The sequence below is a fragment of the Pristis pectinata genome, chromosome 1 (genome assembly GCF_009764475.1).
Source record: "Pristis pectinata isolate sPriPec2 chromosome 1, sPriPec2.1.pri, whole genome shotgun sequence".
Classification (NCBI taxonomy): domain Eukaryota; kingdom Metazoa; phylum Chordata; class Chondrichthyes; order Rhinopristiformes; family Pristidae; genus Pristis; species Pristis pectinata.
In genome coordinates, this window is record NC_067405.1 from 71,003,256 (window position 1) to 71,028,256 (window position 25,001).

At 41.4% G+C, this 25,001-nt stretch overlaps 1 protein-coding gene across 18 annotated transcripts in view; it reads left to right on the forward strand.

Moving 5' to 3' along the window:
- pcbp3 (poly(rC) binding protein 3) overlaps positions 1–15,621 on the forward strand; it is a 108,123-nt gene extending 92,502 nt beyond the window's left edge. For 16 of the 18 annotated variants that reach the window (XM_052009990.1, XM_052009937.1, XM_052010001.1 and 13 more), the window contains 3 exons: positions 948–1,000; positions 6,700–6,869; positions 15,166–15,621. In XM_052009990.1, the coding sequence (XP_051865950.1) occupies positions 948–1,000; positions 6,700–6,869; positions 15,166–15,202 (260 nt within the window). In that variant the 3' untranslated portion in view covers positions 15,203–15,621. The remainder of the gene's footprint in view (positions 1–947; positions 1,001–6,699; positions 6,870–15,165) is intronic. The other 2 variants (XM_052010131.1, XM_052010138.1) reach the window with 1 other exon arrangement.
- The last annotated feature ends 9,380 nt before the right edge of the window (positions 15,622–25,001 follow it).

The following is a 25,001-nucleotide window of genomic DNA, read 5'->3' on the forward strand; positions in this document are numbered from 1 at the left end:
CATACAATTGACTCTAATTTGTGTTTATCCTCCTTTGCACGAAGATTACTTTGAATGCAATAACATAGGTTTTATAGGAAGAATCTATTCTCAAATCTTCAGCAGAGACCATAATTGATGAATAATTTGCAGAAAATAAGATGTGAAAATGACAAATTAAAAGCGAGTGAATATTGACATTACACTTGAGATCATTGGGATAATTAGTTTGCATTAAGATCCTTTCCGTCACTGAATAAGTGCCTTATCTGTGGAATAATTATATGGAAATCTACACAGTTCAAAATTTAAATAGGGAAATGATGCATCAGCCCAACTACTAATCATTTATCAAGATGAATCCCCAGAAGCATTAACTTAGAAAGCAAGCTATTGCATTATCCTCATGTTAAAATTATATTTTGAGACTGTTCTTGAAACTCCCAGGTGTCCTTTTCCTCAAACATTTCCATTAATGAAGTTGGGTAGATGGAAGGGCTATGGAACTCTGTCTTGGGTGAATGATTGACTACGTAACACAAACAAGTAAATTCAGTTATACCAGATTTATAGATGGAAAACAACCTTTTGGGTCAGTAGTGTTAATTTCGATATGGCTGACTCTCTAGTGAAATGGACAAAGTCAGTGCCAGGCTTGACCCCAAACTCAAAAAATAACTTGTCGGCATGCACAGTTGAGGTAACTACTTCCTACAAAGAAAGTGTAGCTAAAATATGTGAATTTGTTTCTTTTTGAAAATACTTGTGTGAAAATCATGAAATGCAGTTCGGTTTGCACATAGGGAGAAACTGGTCAATGATCAATCTGACAATGTGTGTGTGTGATAAAGAACAAATCTGGCTGTGTAGAATTAGTCCTATAGTTCATATGTGCGAGGTGAGAAAATTGCATTGTTATAATCTCACATCTGTAGTGTTGTGCTAATTACTTCCTTATATTTTCATAGGTTTGGATGCCAATACCCCGGCCAGTACTCATGAACTCGCCATTCCCAATGATGTAAGTGGCTTCCATTGGGAAAGGCAATAGTTTAAAATTCCTTGAGTGTTGATGCTGATGTCAGCTATAATAACTCTTCTAGGACTGTTGTTTTCACTCTCTTCCTGTCTCAAAACACGTTAATTCCAAACCTCATTTGGCATGCTCAAAATCTTTTGAAAACACTACTCAGAAGCTGTCTTCTGATGTGACAGGATGGTCCATGAGATTTTTGCTGGTGATTTTATCTTCTGTCCACCGGATCAAGCATAACCCTTGCCAACAGTACTTCATTTGGCAGGTGGCAAAATCTGTGAAATGGTTCAGATGCAATACTCCTAACAGATACACCTTGTACAGGCATTGGAGAATATTTTGGTTTGTGCTTCTCCCTCCACCTCCGTCTCCCCCCGGCTCCGTCTCCCTCTCGCTCTCATTCAAAAATGTAATCAGTGATTCATATTTTTCATCTGTTTGGCCATATTGTTCCGTGCTTATTCAGAGCACGCAGCTCCATTGATTCAGGTTGCAATTAAAGATCCGATGGTATGACAGGAAAAACCCAAGGAGTTCTTTAAAATCCTGGCCACTATTTTTACCTCCACTTTAATCACCAAAAATTAAAATCATATCATGTTTGTTTTTGCTATTTGTAGCATTATGCAGAAATATAATAAGTGTCAGGATCAAAAATATTAGTGTGCATTAATAATTTGTGTAAGTTTACATTGAAGAGCTAATTAGAATTGGACAAAAAGTGATGCCACAGATGAAGACTCAGATTTTATCTGCATTTGAGTAATTTTGCTAGCCTGATAAGCCTATAAAAATCTGAAGTTTACAGGCAACAGGAGGCCATGTGGCCCATTCTAGCAATGCCAACTAAAAATGTAGCAAATTACTCCCCCCAACCTTCAAGATTTAGCTGAAGGTTATAACTTTTCCATTGCTTTGGTACATTTTAAATTTGAGTTTTTCTGCATCTTGTTTTTTTTTAAAGACGGTGCATCCCAGACCCTGGCAACTCTTTGGGTGATTTTTATTTTGTCCTTGACTAACTTGTTCTTTCCACAAATGAATTTAAATCCGTAGCCCCTGATTATCAGAATCAAATTTATTATCATTGACATATGACATGAAATTTGTTCTGCAGCAGTAGGACAGTGCAAAGATGCAAACATTAAATACAAAAATAAATAGTGCAAAAGAAAAAGGATTTACGAGGTAACCATGGATCGTTCAGAAATCTGATGGCGGAGGGGAAGAAACAGTTCCTGAATTGAGTTTGGATCTTCAGGCTTCTGTACCTCCTCCCTCATAGTAGTAACATGAAGAGGGCATCTCCTGGATGGTGAGGGTCCTTAATGATGGATGCTGCCTCTTGAAGATGTCCTTGTTGGTGGGAGGGTTGTGCCTGTGATGGAGCTGTCTGAGTCTACAACCCTCTGCAGCCTCTTGTGATCCTGTACATTGGAGGCTCCGTACCAGGCTGTGATGCAACCAGTTAGAATGCTCTTCACCATAATCTATAGAAATTTGTAAGAGTCTTTGGCGACGTACCAAATCTCCTCAAACTCCGAATGAAGTAGAGCTGCGTGCTGCCTTCATGATTGCATCGATGTGTTGGGCCCAGGATAGATCCTCTGAGATGTTGATGCCCAGGAACTTGAAGCTGCTCACCCTTTCCACAGCTGACCCCTCAATGAGGACTGGTGTGTGTATTATTGATCTTGCTGGCAATGGAAGTAATCTTTCCTGTTCATCTGTTTGAGGCTCTTTTCTCACTCCCTTTATTGTAAAGAAAACATTCCTAACCTTGCTGATCTCTCCTTATAACTATAATTCTCCAGCCCTGGCAAAATGCATATATCTCCTCTGCATCCTCTCTCCAGTACTGATGCATCCTTCCTGGAGTGTGATGACCAGACATGTACACAGTACTCAAGCTTATGGCCTAACTAGATTGCAGGGGTCTGGCATGACCTTTCTGCTTGTATTTTGTGTGTTGGCCAGAATCCTGTGTACTGCCTTCAGGAGTCTCGGAACATGTACATAAAGATGCTTCTCTCTCTACGCTTAGTATTTATTGTTTTGAGCTGCTAAATGGGCCATTTCCAATTTAATATTTAACAATTCCTTTTGTCTGCTCGCATGTAGGCCTGGTGCATTACCAGTATTCTGTCACTGTTAAGAGAAATGCTTCTTACTACTTTAATGGTCTCTGTTTTCTTGCCTCAAATCTCTTTTACACCATGGATGCCCTATCTCACTGCACTGTATGGAATATACAGAATATTCTTCCTTTCTAAGCAATTTGATGCCCTCCATTTCTGTTATATTGATGACTGCATTGCTGCTCTTGCCTCAAGCTTGAAAGGGTTATCACTTTTGCTTCCAATTCCCACCCTTTCCTGTGGTCTATCTCTGTATCCTTCCTTGACTTTTTCAATTCTGAGACATATAATCTAGATTCAGAGGAGTAGAACAGTTATAATAGAAGTAATGAGTGGATCTGCAGAGAGCAGCCTGCAACGAGTTGCCACACTCTGGTGCCATCTTGCAGACGTTATGCAATTCTGTTCGTCAGGATATGTTACCAATCGATGTCTGCCTTGTGCCACTGACTTTCAGAGCTACCTTTATAACACATCCTTCCACCTCTCTTCCTATAAGAACTCTATTCCATTTGTGCTCTTTCTCTTACACTAACATCTGCCCTGATTCTGTCACCATTCATACTAATGTTTCAAATATATTTTCCTCTCTCTCCAGTCAAGAATTTTCTTCAATAGAGAGGGCCCTTGATTGTGTTCATTCCATTTCACATGAACATTTCTTTTCCTCCCAGGATTCCGGTAGGGCTCCCCTTAACCCACATCTTCCTCCCAAGCATTCCCCTGCTATCAACACATGACACCTGGCAGATGTCACCAGCAAATGTGTCTGTCTTGCCCACCCCCTTTCAACATGTCAAAGGGACAGCTCCTTGCATGATGGCCTGGTCCATTTGTTAGTCATACCCTCTTAGCACGGGTGATCAGTACCTGCTCATTTACCTCTTCATTTAAACCTATCCTTTACAGAGGTCAGTCTGCCAAACTGGTGAAACAGCAATATACTGCTTTTAAATTAGTATCCACTGTTCACAGTATGGTCTTGCATTTTGTATTTTAATTGGGCCTTTTTTCTTTTGTACTCATTGTTAAGTTTGATTTTTTTTTCCCCCTTGCCACCTCTAGACACATCCTTTGTTGCATGTTCCATTACAGCCCTTTTGCCCCTTCTCCACTCCATTCCTTCTGCTTGCTAAATACTTGCTACTTCAACTTTCTTCAGTTCTGATAGAAAGTTATCTACCTGAAACACTTAACTCTGTACCTCTCCCCATAATTGCTTATTGACCTGCCAAATATTTCCAGCTTTTTCTGTTTTCATTGGTTCTGGCTTTTCATTATCTTCAGCTTATCATGAATAATCACTAGCATTTAATTTAACCCATGGGGTTTAAATAGTCTTCATTTGTACAACTCTGATGGAGGGTGGGGAGATGAGGTTTGTTTGGCTATTTAGAGGAAGGCACGATCCAATACAATAACCTAAGATTTTAACCCCAAAATACAGTAGTTCAGTTCACACAAATATAGCTAGGCCATATTTGTCTGTTGATTTTCTTGAGGACACTATGCTGCATTTATTTGCTTTGAATTATTATGTATAAACTCTGACAAGATTCAGTGGTGTTTACTGCAGTAATATGCATCTAATCTGTGTAGTATATTTTTACATAATTATGCATAGAATTGCATATGTAGAATTTACAACAATCATTTGGCTTAACTAGTCAATGCTGATATTCATGAACCACAGTTACCACCTGATTTCGTTTCACATCATGTACTTTTCTGATTTCTTTAATGCGCCTATGCTTCTGCTGTTTGGTGTTACAGAGCCTTTCCACCCCTTCAGTTAGGATATCCCTGATTTAATATTTCATATGGGAATCACTGTTAATTGCACTTTCACATGTATCCCGACAGAATGTAGTGAACTGATACATTTGAATGGAAAATGATTGATTTTAAATTCGGATTTAAAGCTATTGATTTTTTAAAAATTATCACGTGATTTATGCACAGCAACATTCTGTTTAATTGACTGAGCTTTTGGTTTTCAAATACCCAGTATTTAGCACTGTTCATGGAGCTGTACAGTTTTTTAAAAAAATGACCATTGGAATTTGTTTGCTTTACAAATGTTTAGATGCTTCCAAACTCTTGTCACATTGAATAGGTCATGTATTGGAGCATATCACTGGCTAATGGTCACCCAATACCTTTTCATTTAAATGTAATGTTCAACGAGGGCTTTAAATCATCTGGAGATGTGAACATAGGAATCATAGTTCATGGTCATTGACCATGGAATTGAAAGCAAATTATTAACCTGATGAGCAGTAGAGTATAGTGATAATGGGCAGGTATTTATATTGGACATCCTGAGTTTGCCAGTGATGTTGAGGAAGGCACCATTGCACATTGTCAAGGTGGAAAGTTCAAATTATAGAGATATTAACAGAATAAGCAAATTGGCAAAAGTGTAGAAAATGGATACAAGCTTGCCCACTGTGGATGTTATAGGATAGAGTATTTCATAGGTAGACAAATCCTAGAAATGATGGAGATTCAAAGGGATTTGCATGGATTATTGAAATTAATGGACATTTACAGTACATAAGGCTAATGATCATTGTCCTCACCAGAATTTACCAGAATGATACCCGCATAAGGGTTAAATTACGAGTGGAACACGTAGATGTTTGAAAATCAAAAAAAAATCCTACAGTTGCTCAAAAGCTAAAATTAAAAACAGAAAATGCTGGAAATCGTCAGCAGGTCGTGCTGCAAATGTGGGAAGAGAAACAGTTAACGTTTCAAGGTGAAGTGTTTCCAGCATTTTCTGTTTTTATTTTCATGCGTGCTTCCCTTGAAACAGAAGGTTAAGGTGTGACTTGATCTAATTTGTTAAGATATTAATGGAACTGATAGGAGATATGTACTGTACATATTGCTGCTGGTTGGGAGTCTAAGGCTAGGGACCATGGTCTTCAAATTAAAGCTCAGCTTTTTAGAATGAACTTCAACACTTCCACCCAGAAAGAATAGCAAATGTTTGGAACACTTTTGCAAATGATATTTGATCTTATGTCAGTTAGTTTAAAATCTGAGATTGGTACATATTTGTTAACACAAAGTCAATAGATTTGAGGGAAAAGATGAGCTTAACAAGTTAGAGACGCTTCACAATCTAACTGAATGGAACAAACCTTGGGCCAAAAAGCCTATTTCGCTTTCTGCATTCCTTTGCCTAACTTTGTCAGCTGAAGCAGCCTCGTTTTTCATCACCCCTTTTCAAAAAATTGATCTTCAACATGCACGCTAATGCATTTTGGGAATATATACTGGATGAAAATTAACTTCAGGAATAATTACCATTGAGTTAACATCAGCTTAGTTGAACCACTCAAGGAAAAATGGACACATGTTCCAGTAAACACAACAGCCATGGGATTCATTGCCAAGTGGATGTATGGCTATTGGATCTGTTGGAATGCATTTACTTATGTATGTTGACATTCTAAAAGCTTCAACAGCCTGAGTTCATTATTGCATAGTACCAATTGGTTATTTAATTAAAAAATTTTTCCCCAATTTTCTTTCCAGCTGATAGGGTGTATAATCGGCAGACAAGGCAGCAAAATCAATGAGATAAGACAGATGTCTGGGGCGCAGATTAAAATAGCTAATGCGGCAGAAGGCTCAACGGAACGTCAGATAACTATTACTGGATCCCCTGCCAACATAAGCCTTGCACAGTACCTCATTAATGCAAGGTAAGAGAATTTAGCTGAGTAGTTTTGCGTGGAGGTATGGGGAGGCAATCATTCTAGTTTGTTTCTTAGTCTTATTAGTACCAAGAGTTAGAAAATCATAAAGGAATGTTTTGCTCAGTTAGTAACCAAAACACCTTAATTGAAGTTTTTCCATTTACTTGTGCACAGAAAATATTCAGCAGAATTCTTTCTTGTCCACAGTATGCCTCCAATTTCCTTCTATACTTGATGTGCCCCAGTTAAATTGGTTGCATCTTTTCTGATTTCTCATGAAGGATAAGCGGCTCATGTAGATGTGGTGTAATACAACACTGCTCTATGACTGCAGAGTAGGAAGAGTCACGATGAGTTGTTACTGAATTCGTGAGGTTCCAAAACTGCCTCATGTTGCTGTACCCTCTTGATGTTCATGCTCAGCTCAGCATGTAAAAGGAGTTGGAGACTGATTTCACTCAAATTTATTAATTTGCATGGGTAAAATTAAAGGCTTTACTTTTTGCGAAAAGTTACAAACATAGGATTTTGATTAATCTGATCACTTCCACAAAGGCAAGTGATTTTTCCTGTATAAGCTTGGATATTTCATTTTGTGTTACTAAATATTTGTAGTACAGATTTACAGTACTGTAGCATTGTACATTTATCAGCAGCACTGGCAACAATGGGTTAATGCAAAGTACCGCTTGCATACAGAAGCATTTTTAACTTGAAGATATGCAGATTCCTATGGTAGTGCAACTCACTAACGATTGGGGAGTTGGCCTTTGAGCTGGATTAGCAGGACTTTGAACTGTACCATGGGTCCTTATTTGATTTTCCCATCCAATAGCAATTGCACAAACAGAAAATAATTGGTTCAGCGTTGATCAAAAGATGATACTGTAAACCTACAAATTCCAGATGGCAAAACATCTTAGGCCATTCACCAACCAGCCAAAGATGCTCAACACAACTTTCCAATGTGGCAGAATTCACAGAAAATACTGGAGTCTCAGACACCATTTGTGGAGAGAAACAGTTAAGGTTTCAGGTTATAAGTACCCAAATGGTGGTCACCTTGGCAGTATGTTTTTTTATTCTCCCCGATTTATCTTTCAGTCCTTGCATGATTTTTCTCTCCCAACAGGTGGTTTTATTTTATCCTCATGCTCTTATTGGCCATCTCTTAAGCCATTGTGGTCCTTTAAAAACATCTTTTTTCACTTTGCCTTGATGCCATGCTGCCTGTTTTAAAATACTTTGTTTTGGTTAACCCTTTTTTTTGTAAAACTTAATAGAGTGGCTGATTATTCTGTTTTCATTGTGTTTGAGACTGAGCAATGCTGCTCATTTCATTCCTGAAGACACTACTTAATTTGTTAGCTTTTCCATCTTTAAATAGACACAGGTAGTCTTTTAATAGTAAGCATAATGATAGATCTAAGTCCACTGTACAATTCAGATCAGGCCTGAAGTCCACCTGTGACCCTTTGTGGCAACCACACACTGGTTTAGGGCCCAGTCATTCTTTCTCAGACTCCACATGAGCAAAGGCCTTTTGTCAAAGCTAATAAAAGAGCTTCTGCTTAACAGTAGAATCCTATTCCAGTGCAAGCTAGCATTCCTTGATGATATTTGGTTGATTCTTGCAAGGTAGTTTACAAACTGAAAATAAGCCCCTTCATGATCACATGATGCTGATATCAAAGCTGGCTTCCAAACTTAGCCAAAAAATCTTTAGAACCAGCTGTATGCTTGTAGTTGGAGAATCCCCTAAATCTTAATGTTTACATTGATTTTCAGATGAGATTGAGTATTCTTGATATTTCACTGAATCCATTGAGCTGTCCATATTATACTATCCTACCAATAACTTGTCAATGACACTCAACTGTGCAGATGATCAAAGGAGTTGTAGTGTATGAAAATTTCTGATGAAAACATTTTTTGTTCAGTTTGCTTCATTCCTATGTTGTCATTCACAATTGTATGTCGCCTATTTGATGCAAGGATAATTTCAAATACAAGCAATACTATTTATACTTCCTCTGGAATCTTACCATCTATATTGGGGGAGAGATTCCTGCATAGTATCTTGGTGCACACTATTTTTTTAAAGTGATGAATTTTGTTTTATAAACAACCTTGATAATAATGGCTTGTGTTGCCTTTTTGTTTCTTGGGTAGGCAGTACAAATATTGTTCACTTAATGACAGGTGAGTTAATCAGATGACACCAAGTGATTTTTCCTGCTGAATGAGGCTGGTGGCTTTTGGACCATTCATTTCAAATAAAGCCTTTCCTCAAACGGAAACATGGAGATAAAGCTTGCAAGCATAATATTAACTAACTAATGCAAATTACTTAGCCACAAAAGATGCATCACAAAAGTAAATCTTCAGACTTGGGGAAACTGCGGAAAAAAAACCATGGGAATTGCAACAGATGCTGCCCAATGTGTTAGTAAGACAAGCTGGGTTCATTATGGGCTTTTGTCAAAGTAGAAGTTGGGCACAGTCTTTAAGGAATGCGGGGGGGGGGGAGGGTTCTGAGAACTGAAAGAGATTGCAAGTTTCTGACTGGAATTAAATAGCTTTGAAGAGTGGTGTTTGCGGTGTACTGGACTCCACCCAGTTTGGCTAACCTTCGTCAGCCTTTTTGAGAAATAGCTGCTTGTGAATAACTACAGATTTTGAGGTCAGCAATTTGTTGGAGAGACCAGAGCCTTTGACAATTTATAAATCATGATTGGGATGAATGCACAGAAAATATTAGGACAGAAGCAAACCATTTGACTTGACCAGTCCATGCCAGCTTCGGTGTTCACCCCAACAATATTCCATCCTTGCTCAGCCTTCTCATACGTTGTCTAGCTTCACCTCAATTACATCTATATTCTACATCTCAAGTACTCCAAGTGGTAACAAGTTCCATATCGTGACAATCTGGGTGAAGAAATTTCTGAATTTTCTTTCTTTGATATATTGATGAATTCTAACTTTTCTCTTCTAGATGGAGGCAGGATCTCTATTTCTGCTCCATCAGAGCCTTCCACAATATTTAAAGTCTTAGATCAGCCTTCAGCTTTCTTTTCTTTCCTGACAGATGTAACCTTGCAGTTTTGATATTATCTTTGTAATTTTGGTTTGCACCCTCTAGTGTCTTTATATCGTGATATGGAGACTAGAACTGCATATAGTTTCCCACTTGTGATCCAACCACGGTTCAATGGAGGTTTAGTGTAGTTCTGGCCCTACAACTTGGTTTACTGTTGTATGGTTTTATTGACCTGCATTGTATATTTGCTTTCCCAAATAACCTTTTAGTTCTCTAATCTATTTAGTCCTTTCAAATAAGATACAACTTCCTTACTTAGCTACTTGAAAAAGCTGTTCCAAATGACTATCTTTTACCACTGTCTTCAGCATTGTAATTGGCTACCTATTCATTCTGCTGATTGACCCCTAACTCTGCATGTTGTGACCTTGTTCATTAGTGTATGGCATGGTACCTAATTGAAGGCCTTTTCTAAATCCAGATATATTACATCTACTGGATTATCCCTGTCTACTCTTGGTTGCTTCAAAGAATTCAATAAGGTTGGTCAAGCAAGACATTCCCTTTTAAAATTCATCTTGACTATTCAGTTTTGTTTTTGTTTTTTTCTGTTTTAGTGTGGATTTCATTAGTTGCCCTACAGTTTAATTGGTCTGTTCTCCCCTTGTGCTATGTCCCTTTTTAGCTATAGGTAGCAGGTTATTTAGCTGCTAGTCTTCTGCCACAACATCCTTTTTAAAGAAATGTTAGATCTGTGTTAAAAGTGCCAGTGCATTTTTTAAAAAGTGCAAATGTAATCCATCCAGGAAAAGGGTTTAATCATTAGTTTCTTTAATATTTGGAAATTGAATCATTTCTAATCTTGTCTGTCAATGTCAAGTCCACCTAATTTTATTTTCCACCATGCAGATAAGTAGCAAAGTAGTTACTTAATGTTTCTGCCTCCTGTTATTCCTTTTTCAATCTTTTCTTAACTACTTTAATGCTGTGTGTTAGGGTTAGGTTATTACACTTACATTTGTTTAAAATCTCATTGTTTTTGACTTCTAATCATTGCCGTCTCCCTTCTCGTGCTCTCCTCTGCTATCCTTCTATTTAGTATCTATTTTTTTCTGTGTCCTTATTCATCCTTGGTGTTTAATTTGCCCTTGAACTCTGGTGGAAGATGTATATTCCAGAGCCCTGTTAAGCAGAATTTAAACAGTTCCCCATTGCTTTCCTATGTCGTCCATTTTATTCCCCCAAGTTCTAATCTCATTCCTTCAAAATTGACTTTTCTCCATTCTGTTCCTTTTTCTTTCTCAGTTATTATCCTACATTGTACTGCATTGTAATTGCAGTTACTCAGGTGTTGTCCTGTTTTCACTTTTCCTCCAGTTTATTCCTCGCTACCAGGTGCAGTAGCAGCATTGTCGCCTAGTTTGGGCTTTTTAAATGTAAAGAAGGAATACTGTTAATGCGGTGGAAATTCCATTCCCTTGTTAGCCAGTTAGAGGAATGGGGTGATGGTACGGGCAGCAGTTGAATTCCTTTTATAATTTTATGCATTTTTTGATTTTTTTTTGCCTATTTCCTCCTCCTTGTATTGGTTGCATTGTAGTCTACCCCTATTAATGTGAAGGCTCCTTTTTTTAATTTATCCCTTTTTGAGTTCTACGTTTCTACTTGGCATTGTTTTCCCCAATGAGTGCATCTACAGCATCTTTTAATTTTCCCTACTGTCATCTCTTTTAAGTACATTATATTTCAATCTTTAGCTCCCATCACTGATTTTACAACAGCCATTTCTCAGTTATTTCAGCTATATCTGGTTCTCCAGTTCCTCCACTTATGCATTCCTGTAAAGATAACAATTCATGTATTAGAAGATCCTTATTTTTTAAAATCTGTAATTTTTTTCAACCTTGTTTTACCATGCTTTTGTTTAATCTCCTGCCTTGCACCCTCTCACAGACATTCCCTCTTTCTTTACTCCCTTGCCTGCTTTCACTGCTTAAAACCTGTTAATCTCTGACTTCTTCTGGTTCTGCAGAAGGATCATTAAACCTAAAATGTTAACTCTCTTTCTCTCTCCACAGATGTTGCCTGACCTGAGTATTTTCGGCACTTAATTTTTTAATTTTGGATTTCCTGCATCTGCATTATTTTGCTTTTCTGTAACTTCATTCTCTGGTCACTTTTTTTTCCTTTAGCTTATTCTTATATACTCTCCTTGTTTAATTTCTTGTAGGAACCCCCCCCCCCGCCCCGCACACGCGCGCACAAGTTTACCCTTTCTGCTGGGACACTGGTCCACCAAATTCAAGTGGCGCCTGTCCTGTTGATAAAGCTCTTTTTGTTCTAGCTCTGGGCCACATTGCCTTAAAAAGGAACCTCATGCATGTAATTCAAACAATAGTCCAAGGATTATTACCCTCAACTCCCTTTTTCCTTATCCTTGGTACTGTCACAGCAGGACATCCTGCTCTTGCCTGTAGTTAGTTCCAGTATTGGTCACATTACTTGTCTTTCAAAATTCTTCTCCAGTCACCTGGCATGTGGCAGGCTCATACCCTTCGAGATTCTTGTTCATGACTGCAAGAGACACTTGCCTATTGTCACAATTATTGAATGGCCTTTTGCTGCCATATTTATATTGGGCTTTCTGTCTCCCACTCCTTTTCTCAGCAGCCTTATGCTCACAGATGATGAATACATTATGCACTTGGACAGGACCGGTGTCAATGGGTCAAATACCCTACCTTTCATCTCTAATTTTGTTTTTATTTATAAATGGCTTGAAATAACCTTTCTTAGAAATTTTCACTTTAATAATTCAATTGATTTGCTCATTCTAAGTGCTCCTCTTTTCTCATCATGCCATCACTTTGAAGCCTCTAACTTTAATTTCACTAGTTCTTTTAAAAGCACTTTTTATATTTGTCAGTATTCTGAATATACACTTAACTATAGCTAAGTTTATAGCAAGATTGTATCGGGTAAATAATATGCCACTGCTTGTTTATGCAGGATTTTCTGTTGGTATGATTCACTCTCAACCTGTGTGGTTTTTGAGGACTCCCTGTCAAGCTGCTCCTGTTCTTGCTCTACAAATAGAGAAGCAGGAGGAGGTCATACATCCCAGTGAGATTGCCCCACCATTCAATGCCTTGATGGTCCTGAACCTCAACTCTACTTTCCTTCTGATTCCCATGTACCTTAATTTCCCTAACACCTAAAGATCTGTCATCCTCCGTCTTGAATAGATTCAATGAGCGAGTAGCCAAAACCTTCCGAGGCAGGAAGTTCCAATTTGCATCTTGAGGAAATGTTTCCTCGCTGCAATCTTAAGCAATGACCACGAGTTACAGACGCCCCCCCCCCCCCCCCCCCCCCCCGGCCCCAAAGTATCCACCCTGTCAAGCCCCCTCAGAATCTTGTGTTTAAATTAAGATCTCCCCTCATTCTTTCAAACTCGAGTATACACACATTCTGCTCAATCTTTCCTCATAGAACAACCTGTTCATCCCCGGAATCAGTCTAGTGAACCTTCTCTACACCACCTCTAAGGCAAGTATATCCTCCTCTAAATTAGAAGAACATAACTGTTTAGTACCCCAGATATGGTCTCAGCAAAGTCCTATACAGCTGTAGCAAGATGTCCTTACCTCTGTACTCTGTTCCCCTTGCAATAAAAATCAAGATTCCATTTACCACTTTAATTATTTCCTGTACCTGCATGCTAACTTTCTGTACTTCCCTGCAAGTGCACCAAGATCTCTCCAAAAGCTAATAGATCTTGCACTATTTAAGTAATTCATATTTTCTATTCTTCCTTCTGAATTGTATGAACTTGTCTGTTGACTCACTCTGCTCCACCTACCATCTGTTGGCCCACTCTCATTTCCTGACTATATTCCTTCGGAAATTCCTTGTATCCTCCTCACAACTAACTTTTTCTTTGTCAGCAAACTTGGATATAATTCACTTGGTGCCTTTTATGTGGAAAATTAATATAGATTTTTTTTAGTGTGTTTTTCAGTTTGTGCATGTTACTGACAGTTGCCCTAGAGAAGGTGGTGGTGAGACACCTTAAACTGCTATAGATCTGGTGATGGTACTGTCTCAGTATTGTTGGGTAGGTAGGTCCAGGGTTTAGACTCCATAACAATGAAGAACCAGTGATTATATTTCCTTGCCACAATGGTGTGTCCCTAGTATTTGCTGCTCATGTCCTCCTTGATGGTAAAAGTAACAGGTTTGGAACATGCTATCAGGATAACCTGGGTGAATAACCGCAGTACATTTTATAGATGGCCCACACAGTTGCGACCATGTGCCAGTAGTAGAGGGAACGAATATTTAGTTTGGTGGATATTGCTTTGTCCAGTTCTTTAGTGTTGTTGGATCTTCACTCGTCTAGGTAAATGGAGAAAATTCCTGACTTGAGCCTTGTAAACAGTAGGAAGGCTTTGGGGTGTCAGAACGCGAGTTACTTGCTGCAGAATACCTAGCCTTTTCCCCAAGTCCTTGGAATGAAGGTCACAAAATTATCCCAGTGCTCCAACAATCCAACAACTTTAGTGGAATCTGGAGGCATGCAATCTGTTTTTTACCCACTCAACCAGATGTGTTATTTGAAGCACAGGTAACTGGGAGGATACTCTTTAAGATGTTTATTTTAACAATGATGTAAGTACATGAAGTAATGATTGGATGAGGCAGACATTCTCTGATATTTCTATGTGGCATGTTCCCATCACTTGTTAAACTCATTATTCTTGTCCATTAGCTCATTTGGTAGCTTTCTCCCAAACTGAATGGAGAGGCAAGCAATTCACTCTGGAGCTATCATGCAATGGACAATGAGACAAGTATTTCCTGAGTGCACTTTGCACCAGCACATGCAAGTTACATTCTGAAGAGTGCATGAGTGGATATTTATTAAACAAAGCAAAGTGAGTTTTCTAAAAAGATGTAGAATCCATTACCATTCCCAAATCAGTCTGTAGTGTTACTGTTTGGAAATGAGATGCTGTGGCTTTAATTACAACTTTCTCTTGCCTATTTCAATATGAATTTAGAAGGAATAGTGTTGATGTATAAAAGTAAGAAAAACAGATGAAAGAGATTAAAAGGATATGTTAAGTTGCTGACACAGAATGTAAGGAAATTTATGTCGAGCATAAACATCAGAGATAAATATGTCCTGTGATCTGTGTCCATTTATTTTAAGTTTGCTTAGAACTGATCACTTTGTTTTTTTTATCTCTCTTTTAGGCTAACATCTGAAGTTTCTGGAATGGGCCCTCTTTAATTGTTTACGCATCTCCCTCTGCTATCCGTGTCATGTTGCCCATCTGCGAAAACCACAAGCAACCTGCTTCCACTGTTTGTAAAATTTGTATATTACAGTTCTGCCTCATAGAAGATAGTTAGAACGTTAAACTTTAAGGAATTATTCCGAAGTTCTTTTTCAAATCCAGTCCCTTTAACTAAACCCAACTACCCCATTGCTTCATGTTTTAATGTATGTTTTTTGTTTCGACATTAACTTAAATTAACGATTGCTTGCAAAAAAAATGTATTTGCAGACTATTTTCTCTGTATACTTTTTAGTTTAGTAATTACTGGTAACATGATTGCAACCTTTTTATATAAAAAAAAATAAACCTTGATGTAATCCAATTATTTGAAGTTCTATCTGGATGTAATAAAGGAAGGTACATGACTGGATATGTGATGAAATTCAAACTGTTACTATACATTTCGCCAGCCTCATCTGCTGCTGGTGAAAGGTACATTATCATTTATGATATTTTTGAGTGACAAACCTGTTGGTATCACTGACTATCCTAGAAGATGCGTGATGATTTATGATCCATGGACTGGGTCAGAGATAACTAATTCTATTTATATGCAGTAGAACTGCAGCTTGCCTCCAACGAGCTTCTGACTGGAGTAAAGCTAAGATACAGAACAAGGGGGAAACTTCTACCTCCAGAACCAAAATTGGGTTTACACTCCACAGATGGCCCCTGTATATCTGCATATTCAGCAGCTGAACTCTGCTCTCATCATTAACACCTTTACCAGAGCATACAGGAGTATGGAGCATACAAGAGTATGGACCTTACACTAAACATCCACTACCAACTTCCCCCACTATATAACACTGCCCTCCTGACTATCAAGATACATGAGAAACACACTCTGTATCTCAGGAGCCACCTCTCAAGCAAAGTCAATAATTCAACACACACTCCAGGGGACCAGTGGAGCCTTGGACTGGTTGGCAAAAAGACCAGGACTTCAAACCCAGCACCAAGCTCATGATTGAGCAGCCATAATCCCTTCCCTCATATGTTTCAAGGACATGGACAATCTGCAGCAGGCAACTCAAAGCACTGGAAAAGTGGAATCCAAGGGTGTCTTTGCAAAATCCTCCCAACCCATTGGCAGGATCAGGGAATCAATGTTGGTGTGCTCTCCCACCACTGAGGTTCTGATCATACTCAGCCAGTTCTTGTGGGTGGTCATATTGTTCAAGTGCTTGTCATCAGACTCCAAACAAATGTTCCACCATCCATCCTGCAAGTGATATCTAGGAGGATAGGGGATACTGCAAGAGCAGCCTCAAGTCTCCTTGAAAAAAGTGGAATATCTTCAACTCCTGACCTGTGATCACTTCACTCTGATGTGGCTATGAAAACCTATATGAATCCAAGCCACATCTGTCTCAACAGTCATACAGCCCACTGAGTACATACTGATCAAGCATTCATTTACACTAATTCCATTTTATCCTGTGTATTCTCATCAACTCCCTCCAGATTCTACCACTCACCACAGGGCAATTAATGGAAGATCATCTCAAAGGTCCTGAGCACCAAGATTGTGCAATGGGAGCCATGCAAAAGGAGAGCATAATCCACCCTCATACTCTATCATGCACTTCCTGTCCCACCTATGGTAGGGTCTGTAGAACCTGCACACTTCAACAGAGAGGAGGAACAAGCTACTCAGAGCTCACAGATTGGAGTTGAACCAAATTGCTCTCAATCCTGAGGAACTGCCTTGGGAACTAGTTCCCACAATATGAATGTAATGACGAGATAATCTGATGCTATGGTTTAAAAGTTGGCCCTTGTCCAAACTGATGCCAAACGGGTAGCTCCATCTGACGGCAGAGAGGCTTCATTGAATGTCTCATCCATAAAGATGCACACTGGGCACTTCAATGAAGCTCAAGTCCGAAGGGGAAAGCATGCACTGACAACTCAGCCAAGCCACAGATGTTACCCATCCCTTAGTAAATGGTAACTTTCCTGGAGGAAAGTTGTTGCCAGGACAGCAACAAGACTTCGCTTAGCAACGGGAATGTTTTGAGTTCCTGAGGTAGGAGGTAGAGCAGCAGCGGGAAGCTTGAAGAGGAGCCATTACTGTGCTCATTTCCAGTTCCTGAGAGGCAGGAGGTGGAGCGGCAGTGGAAAGCTAAAAAAAGAAAGAGCCCTTCTGATTGGCTAATAGCTTTTCTGAAACGCATTTCTTATTGGCTAATTGTGAGTCACATAGGCCAATAAAAGGAAAGCAGGCTCCAGCAGAGCAGCCATTGTGAGAGTGGGTCAGTGTTTGAGTGGGAAGTTAAAAGGCTTTGGCTCATGAGGTTTTGGTGAGTAGAGGTTTAGGTAAGATTCCTTGAATTTCCTTTTTAGTCTTGGAACATTCGGGTGGCAGTTCTGGCAGTGGTATGCTCCTCCTGATGTGGGAGATCAGGGACTTCACCTGTGAGAAGTGTGTCCAGCTCCAGCTCCTGACTGACCATCTATCGGAGCTGGACACACTCAGGATTATCCGAAATGGTGAGAGTATCATATATCAGCGAGGTGGTCACACCTAAGGTACAGGCAGGAAGTAGTTGAATGGCCACCAGAAAAGGAAATAGGCAGAAAATGCAAGATTTCCCTGTGGCCATTCTAGAAAACAAACTGGTTTGGATACTGTTGATGGGGATGACCATTCAGGAGAAGGCAGCAGTAGCCAGGCCTGTGGCACCAGGACTCGCTCTGTGGCTCAGCGAGGAAGGATGAAGGCAGACAGGACTTTAGTGATAGGGGTGCAGACAGGAGATTCTGTGGCTGCAAAAGGGACTCCAGAATGGTGTGTTTCCTCCTGGGTGCCAGGGTTGAGGATGTCTCTGTGTGGTTACAGAACATTCTTTGGGGAGGGGGGAGCAGCCAGAAGTCGTTGTGCTCATTGGCACAAATGACATCTGTAGAGAAAGGGATGAGGTCCTACGGAGTGAATATAGGGAGCTAAGGAAGAAGTTAAAAAGCAGGACCTCAAGGGTAGTCATCTCTGGATTACCTCCAATGTCACGTGCTAGTGAGGGTAAAAATAGGAGAATATGGCAAATGAATGTGTGGCTGAAAAATTGGTTTAGGGGGCAAGGATTCAGATTGTTGGGCCATTGGGTTCTCTTCTGAGACACAGGTAACCTGTACAGGAGGGACACGTTACACCTGAACTGGAGGGGCACCAATATCCTGGCAGGCAGATTTGCTAGTGCTACGAGGGTGGGGTTAAACTAGATAGGCAGGGGTGGGATCCTAAGCAACAGGGAGGCAAATGAGAGGCTGGAAAGTGATGCAGAGGTTAGTGACAGGAGGTTGAATAGGCACGACAGGCAGGGGAATGGCCAGGAGCGACAATAGCCTATTGGATTAAGTTGCTTTTATTACAATGAAAGAGGTCTGACAGGTAAGGCGGATGAACTTAGGGCTTGGATAGCAACATGGGACTGGGATATTATCATCATTACGGAACATGGCAAAGGGAGGGACAGGACTGGCAGCTAAATGTTCTGGGGTACAGGTGCTTTAGGTGGGATAGAAGCGGAGGAAAGAGAGGAGGGGGAGTTGCATTTTTGGTTAAGGGGACTGTCAGCAGTAGTCAGAGATGAAATTACTTAAAGGATCATCCAGTGAGGCTTTATGAGTGGAGCTGAGAAATAAGAAGGGGATGATCACCTTGTTGGGATTGTACTAAAGGCCCCCAAATAGTCAACGGGAATTAAAGGAACAAATATGCAGGGAGATTGTGCAGAGTTGTAATAGCAGGGGATTTTAACTTTCCTAACATAGGTTGGGACTGCATACTATTAAGGGCTTAGATGGGGTGAAATTTGTAAAGTGTGTTCAGGAAACTTTCCTTGGGTGATATAGAGGGCCCCACTAGGGAGAGGGCAAAGCTCGACTTACTCTTGGGTAATAGGGTGGGGCAAGTGACTGAGGTGACAGTCACTTGAGGGCCAGTGACCATAGTTCTATTAGTTTTTAAATAGTTATGGAAAGGGATAGAACTGGTCCACAGGTTCAAGTTCTAAACTAGGACAAGGCAAATTTTGATGGTATAAGGCAGGAGCTTGCAAATGTTGACTGGAGTAGCTTGTTTGGGGGCAGAGACCACAGGCAAATGGGGGGCTTTTAAAGGTGAGATGGTGAGAGCTCAAGGTCTGTATGTTCCTGTCAGAGTGAAGGGCAAGGCTTGGTAGGAGTAGGGAACCCTGGATGAAGAGGGATATTGAGGCCCTGTTAGGAAAATGAAGGGGGCATGGGTCAGGTACAGGCAGCTGTAATCAAGTGAATCCCTGGAGGAGTATAAGGGATGCAGAAGTGTACTCGAGAAGGAAATCAGGAGGGCAAAAAGGGGGCATGAGATAATTTTGGCAGAGATGATTAAAGGAAATCCGAAGAAGTTTATATGGACTTCTCTAAGGTCTTTGAAAAGGTTCCACATGGTAGGCTGCTCTGGAAGGTTAGATAGCAGGGAATCCAGGGAGAGACAGCTAATTGGATACACAGTTGGCTTGATGGTAGGAAGCAGAGGGTGATAGTGGAAGGTTGTTTCTCCAACTGGAGGCCCGTGACCAGTGGTGTGTGTCAGGGGTCGGTGCTGGGTCCGTTGTTGTTTGTCATCTGTGTCAACGATTTGGATGAGAATGTATAAGGCCTGGTTAGTAAGTTTGCAGATGACACTAAAATAGGTGGTATAGTGGATAATGAAGAAGGTTATCAAAAATTACAGGGGGATCTTGATCAGCTGAGTAAGTAGACCAAGAAATGGCAAATGGAGTTTAATTCGTTTAAGTCCGAGGTGTTGCATTTTGGAAGGTCAAATCCAGGTAGGACTTTCACAGTGAATGGCAGGGCGCTGGGGAGTGTTGTAGAACAAAGGGACCTTGGAGTACAAGTACATGGTTCACTGAAAGTGGAGTCACAGGTAGACAGGATGGTGAAGAAGGCTTTCGGCACGCTGGCCTTCATAAACCGGGGCATTGAGTATAAAAGTTGGGAGGTCATGGTGCGGTTGGACAGGACATTGGTGAGGCTGCACTTGGAGCACTGTGTTCAGTTTTGGTTGCCCTGCTATAGGAAAGATGTTATTAAACTGGAAAGAGTGCAGAAAAGATTTACAAGGATGTTGCCAGGACCTGAGAGACTGAGTTATAGGGAGAGGTTGGATGGGCTGGGACTTTATTCCTTGGAGCACAGGAGATTGAAAGGTGATCTTATAAAGTCATAGGGTGAATGTACTCAGTCTTTTTCCCAGAGATGGGGAATCAAGAACTAGAGAGCATAGGTTTAAGGTGAGAGTGGAAAGATCTAAGAGGATCTTGAGGGGCAATTTTTTTTATACAAAGGGTGGTACCTGTGTGGAATGAGCTGCCAGAGGAAGTGGTTGAGGCAGGTACAATAACAACCGTTAAAAGACAGTTGGACAGGTACATGGATTGGAGAGGTTTAGAAGGTTATAGGCCAGATGCTGGCAAATAGGACTAGCTTCGATGGGCATCTTGGTCAGCATGGACCAGTTGGGCCGAAGGGCCTGTTTCCATGCTGTATGACTCTGAGACTACCATACAACAAGAGCCAGGCAACCTAAATGATATGGGTCCTTTAAACTAAGTGCAGTCACACAAGCCATTCATTTTCTCACACTCCACCAGTGATATCTCCATTGGATACACTCTGACACTCATGGCTGCCATTCCCCAGAAGTGGAAGCCAAGCTTGTACATGTGCTTGTGAGTTTCACTTTGCAGAGTTGGGAGTTGGAACCAGATTTGGGGTGGGAGCTTTGAAAAGAGGTGAGTCTCTGTGCGTGTGCTTGTGAGTTTCACCTTGCAAGAGTCTAAAAGAGGCACATTTGCAAATTGTTACCAGTTGACAGGCTAATTAACAGCAGCAAATAAAAGGACGGTAAGTACAAGTGGAGCAGCTATTTTGGGAGTGGCCATTGTGTGAGTGGGCCAGTGTTTGAGTGGGGGCTGAGGCTTCAGCGAGAGGAGGTGAAGGTAAGTCTCTAGTAAGTTTCTTTCTTTCTAATTCCTTTAGTGCCAGACTAGAGTAGTTAGAATGGCTCCGGGGTCAGTGTTGTGCTCATCTTGTGAGATATGGGAGTTCTAGGAGACCTCCAGTCTCCCTGATAGCTACATCTGCACGAGGTGCATCCAGCCGCAGCTCCTTACAGACTGTGTTAGGGAACTGGAGCTGCAGCTGGATGACCTTTGGCTCCTACGGGAGAATGAGGCGTTCATAGATAAGAGCTATAGGGAAGCAGTCACTCCTCAGCTGCAGGAGGCAGGTGGCTGTCAGGAGAAGGAAGGAGAATAGGCAGGTAGTGCAGAGTACCCCTGTGGCCATTTCCCTCAATAACATGTGTACCACTTTGGATACTGTTGGGGAGGATGACCTACCAGAGGAAAGCCGCAGTGACCAGGTCTCTGGCACTGAGCCCGGTCGTGTGGCACAGAAGGGAAGGGGGGAGAAGACCAGAATGGTAGTGAAAGGGGATTCCATAGTAAGGGGGGCAGACAGGAGATTCTGTGGACGTGAAAGAGACTCCCGGATGGTATGTTGCCTCCCAGGTGCCAGGGTCAGGGACGTATCGGATCGGGTCCACAGCATTCTGAAGGTTGTGGTACATTTTTGTACCAATGACATGGGTAGGAAAAGAGCTGAGGTTCTGAAGAGGGAATATAGGGAGTTAGGTAGGAAGCTGAAAAGCAGGACCTCAAGGGTAGTAATCTCTGGATTGCTGCCTGTGTCATGTGCCAGTGAGGGTAACAATAGGATGATTTGGCAGATGAATGCGTGGCTGAGGAGTTGGTGCAGGCGGCAGGGTTTCAGATTTGTGAATCATTGGGATCTCTTCTGGGGAAGGTATGACCTGTACAAAAGGGACAGGTTCCACTTGAACTGGAGGGGGACCAATATTCTTGTGGGCAGGTTTGCTAGAACTGTTGGGGAGGGTTAAAACCAGTTTGGCAGTGGGATGGTAACCTGAGTGATAGGTCAGAGGTTTGTGCATTTAGTGTACAAGTAGATACAGAGTGTAGAAAGACTGTGAGGAAGGATAGGCAGTTGAAAGGGCAAAATTACAGTCAGTTGGATGGGCTGAAGTACATGGAACTACGATGTGGTGGTCATTACAGACTTGGCTGTCACAAGGGCTGTTGGATATTCTGGGGTTTAGATGTTTCAAAAGGGTCAGGGATGGAGGTAAAAGAGGTGGGGGAGTGGCTTTGCTGATTAGGGACAGTGTCACAGCTGTAGAAAGGGAGGATGTTCTGGAGGGATTGTCCACTGAATCAGTGTGGGTGGAGGTCAGAAACAGGAAGGGAGCAATCAGTCTATTGGGAGCATTCTACAGACCCCCCCCCCCCCCCCCCAAATAGCAGCGGAGACACTGAGGAGCAGATCGGGAGACAGATTTTGGAGAAGTGCAAAAATAACAGGGTTGTTGTCATGAGTGATTTCAACTTCCCTAATATTGACTGGCACCTCCTTAGTGTAAAGGGGATAGATGGGGCAGAGTTTGTTAGGAGTGTCTAGGAAGGATTCCTGACACAGTATGTGGACATGCCAATTAGAGGAGAGGCCATTCTGGACCTGGTACTAGGCAATGAGCCTGATAAGGTTTCAGATCTCTCGGTGGGAGAGCATTTTGGAGAAAATGACCATAACTCCTTTACCATAGCCTTGGAGACAGATAACAGCAAATGATATGGGAAAGTATTTAATTGGGGGAGGGGGAATTATGATGCTATTAGGCAGGAACTTGGGACTGTAAATTGGGAACAGATGTTCTTGGGAAAGTGCACAATGGAAATGTGGAGGTTGTTTAGGGAGTACTTGCATGGTGTTCCAGATAGGTTTGTCCCATTGAGGCAGGGCAAGGATGATAGTGAAGGAACCGTGGTTGACAAGAAACTTAGAATATCTTGTCAAGAGGAAGAAAGAAGCTTGCCTAAGGTTTAGAAAACAAGGATCAGGGCTCTTGAGAGTTACAAGGTAGCCAAGGAGGGAGCTTAAGAATGGACTTGGGAGAGGTAGAAGGGGGCATGAGAAGGCCTCGGTGAGTAGGATTAAGGAAAACCCCAAGGCGTTCGATACACATGCGAAGAATATGAGGATGACTAGAGTGAGGGTAGGACCGATCAGGGATAAAAGAGGAAATGTGTTCCTGGAGTAGAAAGAGGTAGGGGAGGTCCTTAATGAATACTTTTCTTCGGTATTCACCAGAGAGAGAGAGAGACCTTGACAATTGTGAGGATGGCGTATGACGGGTTGATACGCAAGGGCATGTTGACATGAGGAAAAAGGATGTGCTGGAACCTTTGAAAAACATTAGGATAGATAAGTCACCAGGGCCGTACGGGATATATCCAAGGTTATTAATGGGAAGCGAGGGAAGAGATTGTTGTGCCTTTGGTGATGATCATTGCATCCTCACTGGCCACAGGAGTAGTGCCAGATGATTGGAGGGTGGCAAATGTTGTCCCTTCCTTCCTTTAAGAATGGGAGTAGGGATAACTCTGGGAATTACAGACCAGTGAGTCTTACTTCAATGGTGGGCAAATTACTGGAGAAGATTCTTAGAGACAGGATTTATGGGCATTTGGAGAACATAGGCTGATTAGGGACAGTCAGCATGACTTTGTGAGGGGCAGGTCATGCCCCACGAGCCTGATTGAATTCTTTGAGGATGTGACAAAGCACATTGATGAAGGTAGAGCAGTGGATGTGGTGTACATGGATTTTAGTAAGGCATTTGATTAGGTTCCTCATGGAAGGCTTATTCAGAAAGTAAGGAGGCATGGGATCCAGGGAAACTTGGCTGTGTGGATTCAGAATTGGCTCTCCCATAGAAGACAGAGGGTGGTGGTAGATGGAGCACATTCTGCCTGGAGGTCGGTGACCAGTGGTGTTCCTCAGGAATCTGTTCTGGGACCCCTGCTTTTGTGATTTTTTTTTAATAAATGACTTGGATGAGGATGTGGAAGGGTGGGTTAGTAAGTTTTCTGATGACATGAAGGTTGGTGGTGTTGTGGATAGTGTAGAAAGTTGCTTTAGATTACAACAGGACATTGATAGGATGCAGAGCTGGGCTGAGAAGAGGCAGATGGAGTTCAACCCGGAAAAGTGTGAAGTGATCCACTTTGGAAGATTGAATTTCGAGGCAGAAATACAAGGTTAATGGCAGGACTCTTAGCAGTGTGGAGGAACAGAGGGATCTTGGGGTCTATGTCCATAGATCCCTCAAGATTGCCACACAGATTGACAGGGTTGTTAAGAAGGCATATGACGTGTTGGCCTTCATTAGTCGAGGGATTGAGTTCAAGAGCCGCGAGGTAATGTTGCAGCTCTATAAAACTCCAGTTAGACCATACTTGGAGTATTGTGTTCAGTTCTGGTCGCCTCATTATAGGAAGGATGTGGAAGCTTTAGAGAGGGTGCAGAGGAGATTTACCAGGATGCTGCCTTGATTGAGAGCATGTTTTACGAGGATAGGTTGAGCGAGCTCGGGCTTTTCTCTTTGGAGAGGAAGAGGATGAGAGGTGACTTGATAGAGGTGTAAAAGATGATAAGAGGCATAATTCGAGTTAGAGACTTCTCCCAGGGCAAAAATGGCTCACTTGAAGGGGCATAATTTTAAGGTGATTGGAGGAAGGTATAAGGGGGATGTCAGGGGTAAGTTTTTTTTACACAGAATGGTGGGTGCATGGAACACACTGCCTGCAGAGGTGCTGGAGGCAGATATATTAGGGACAT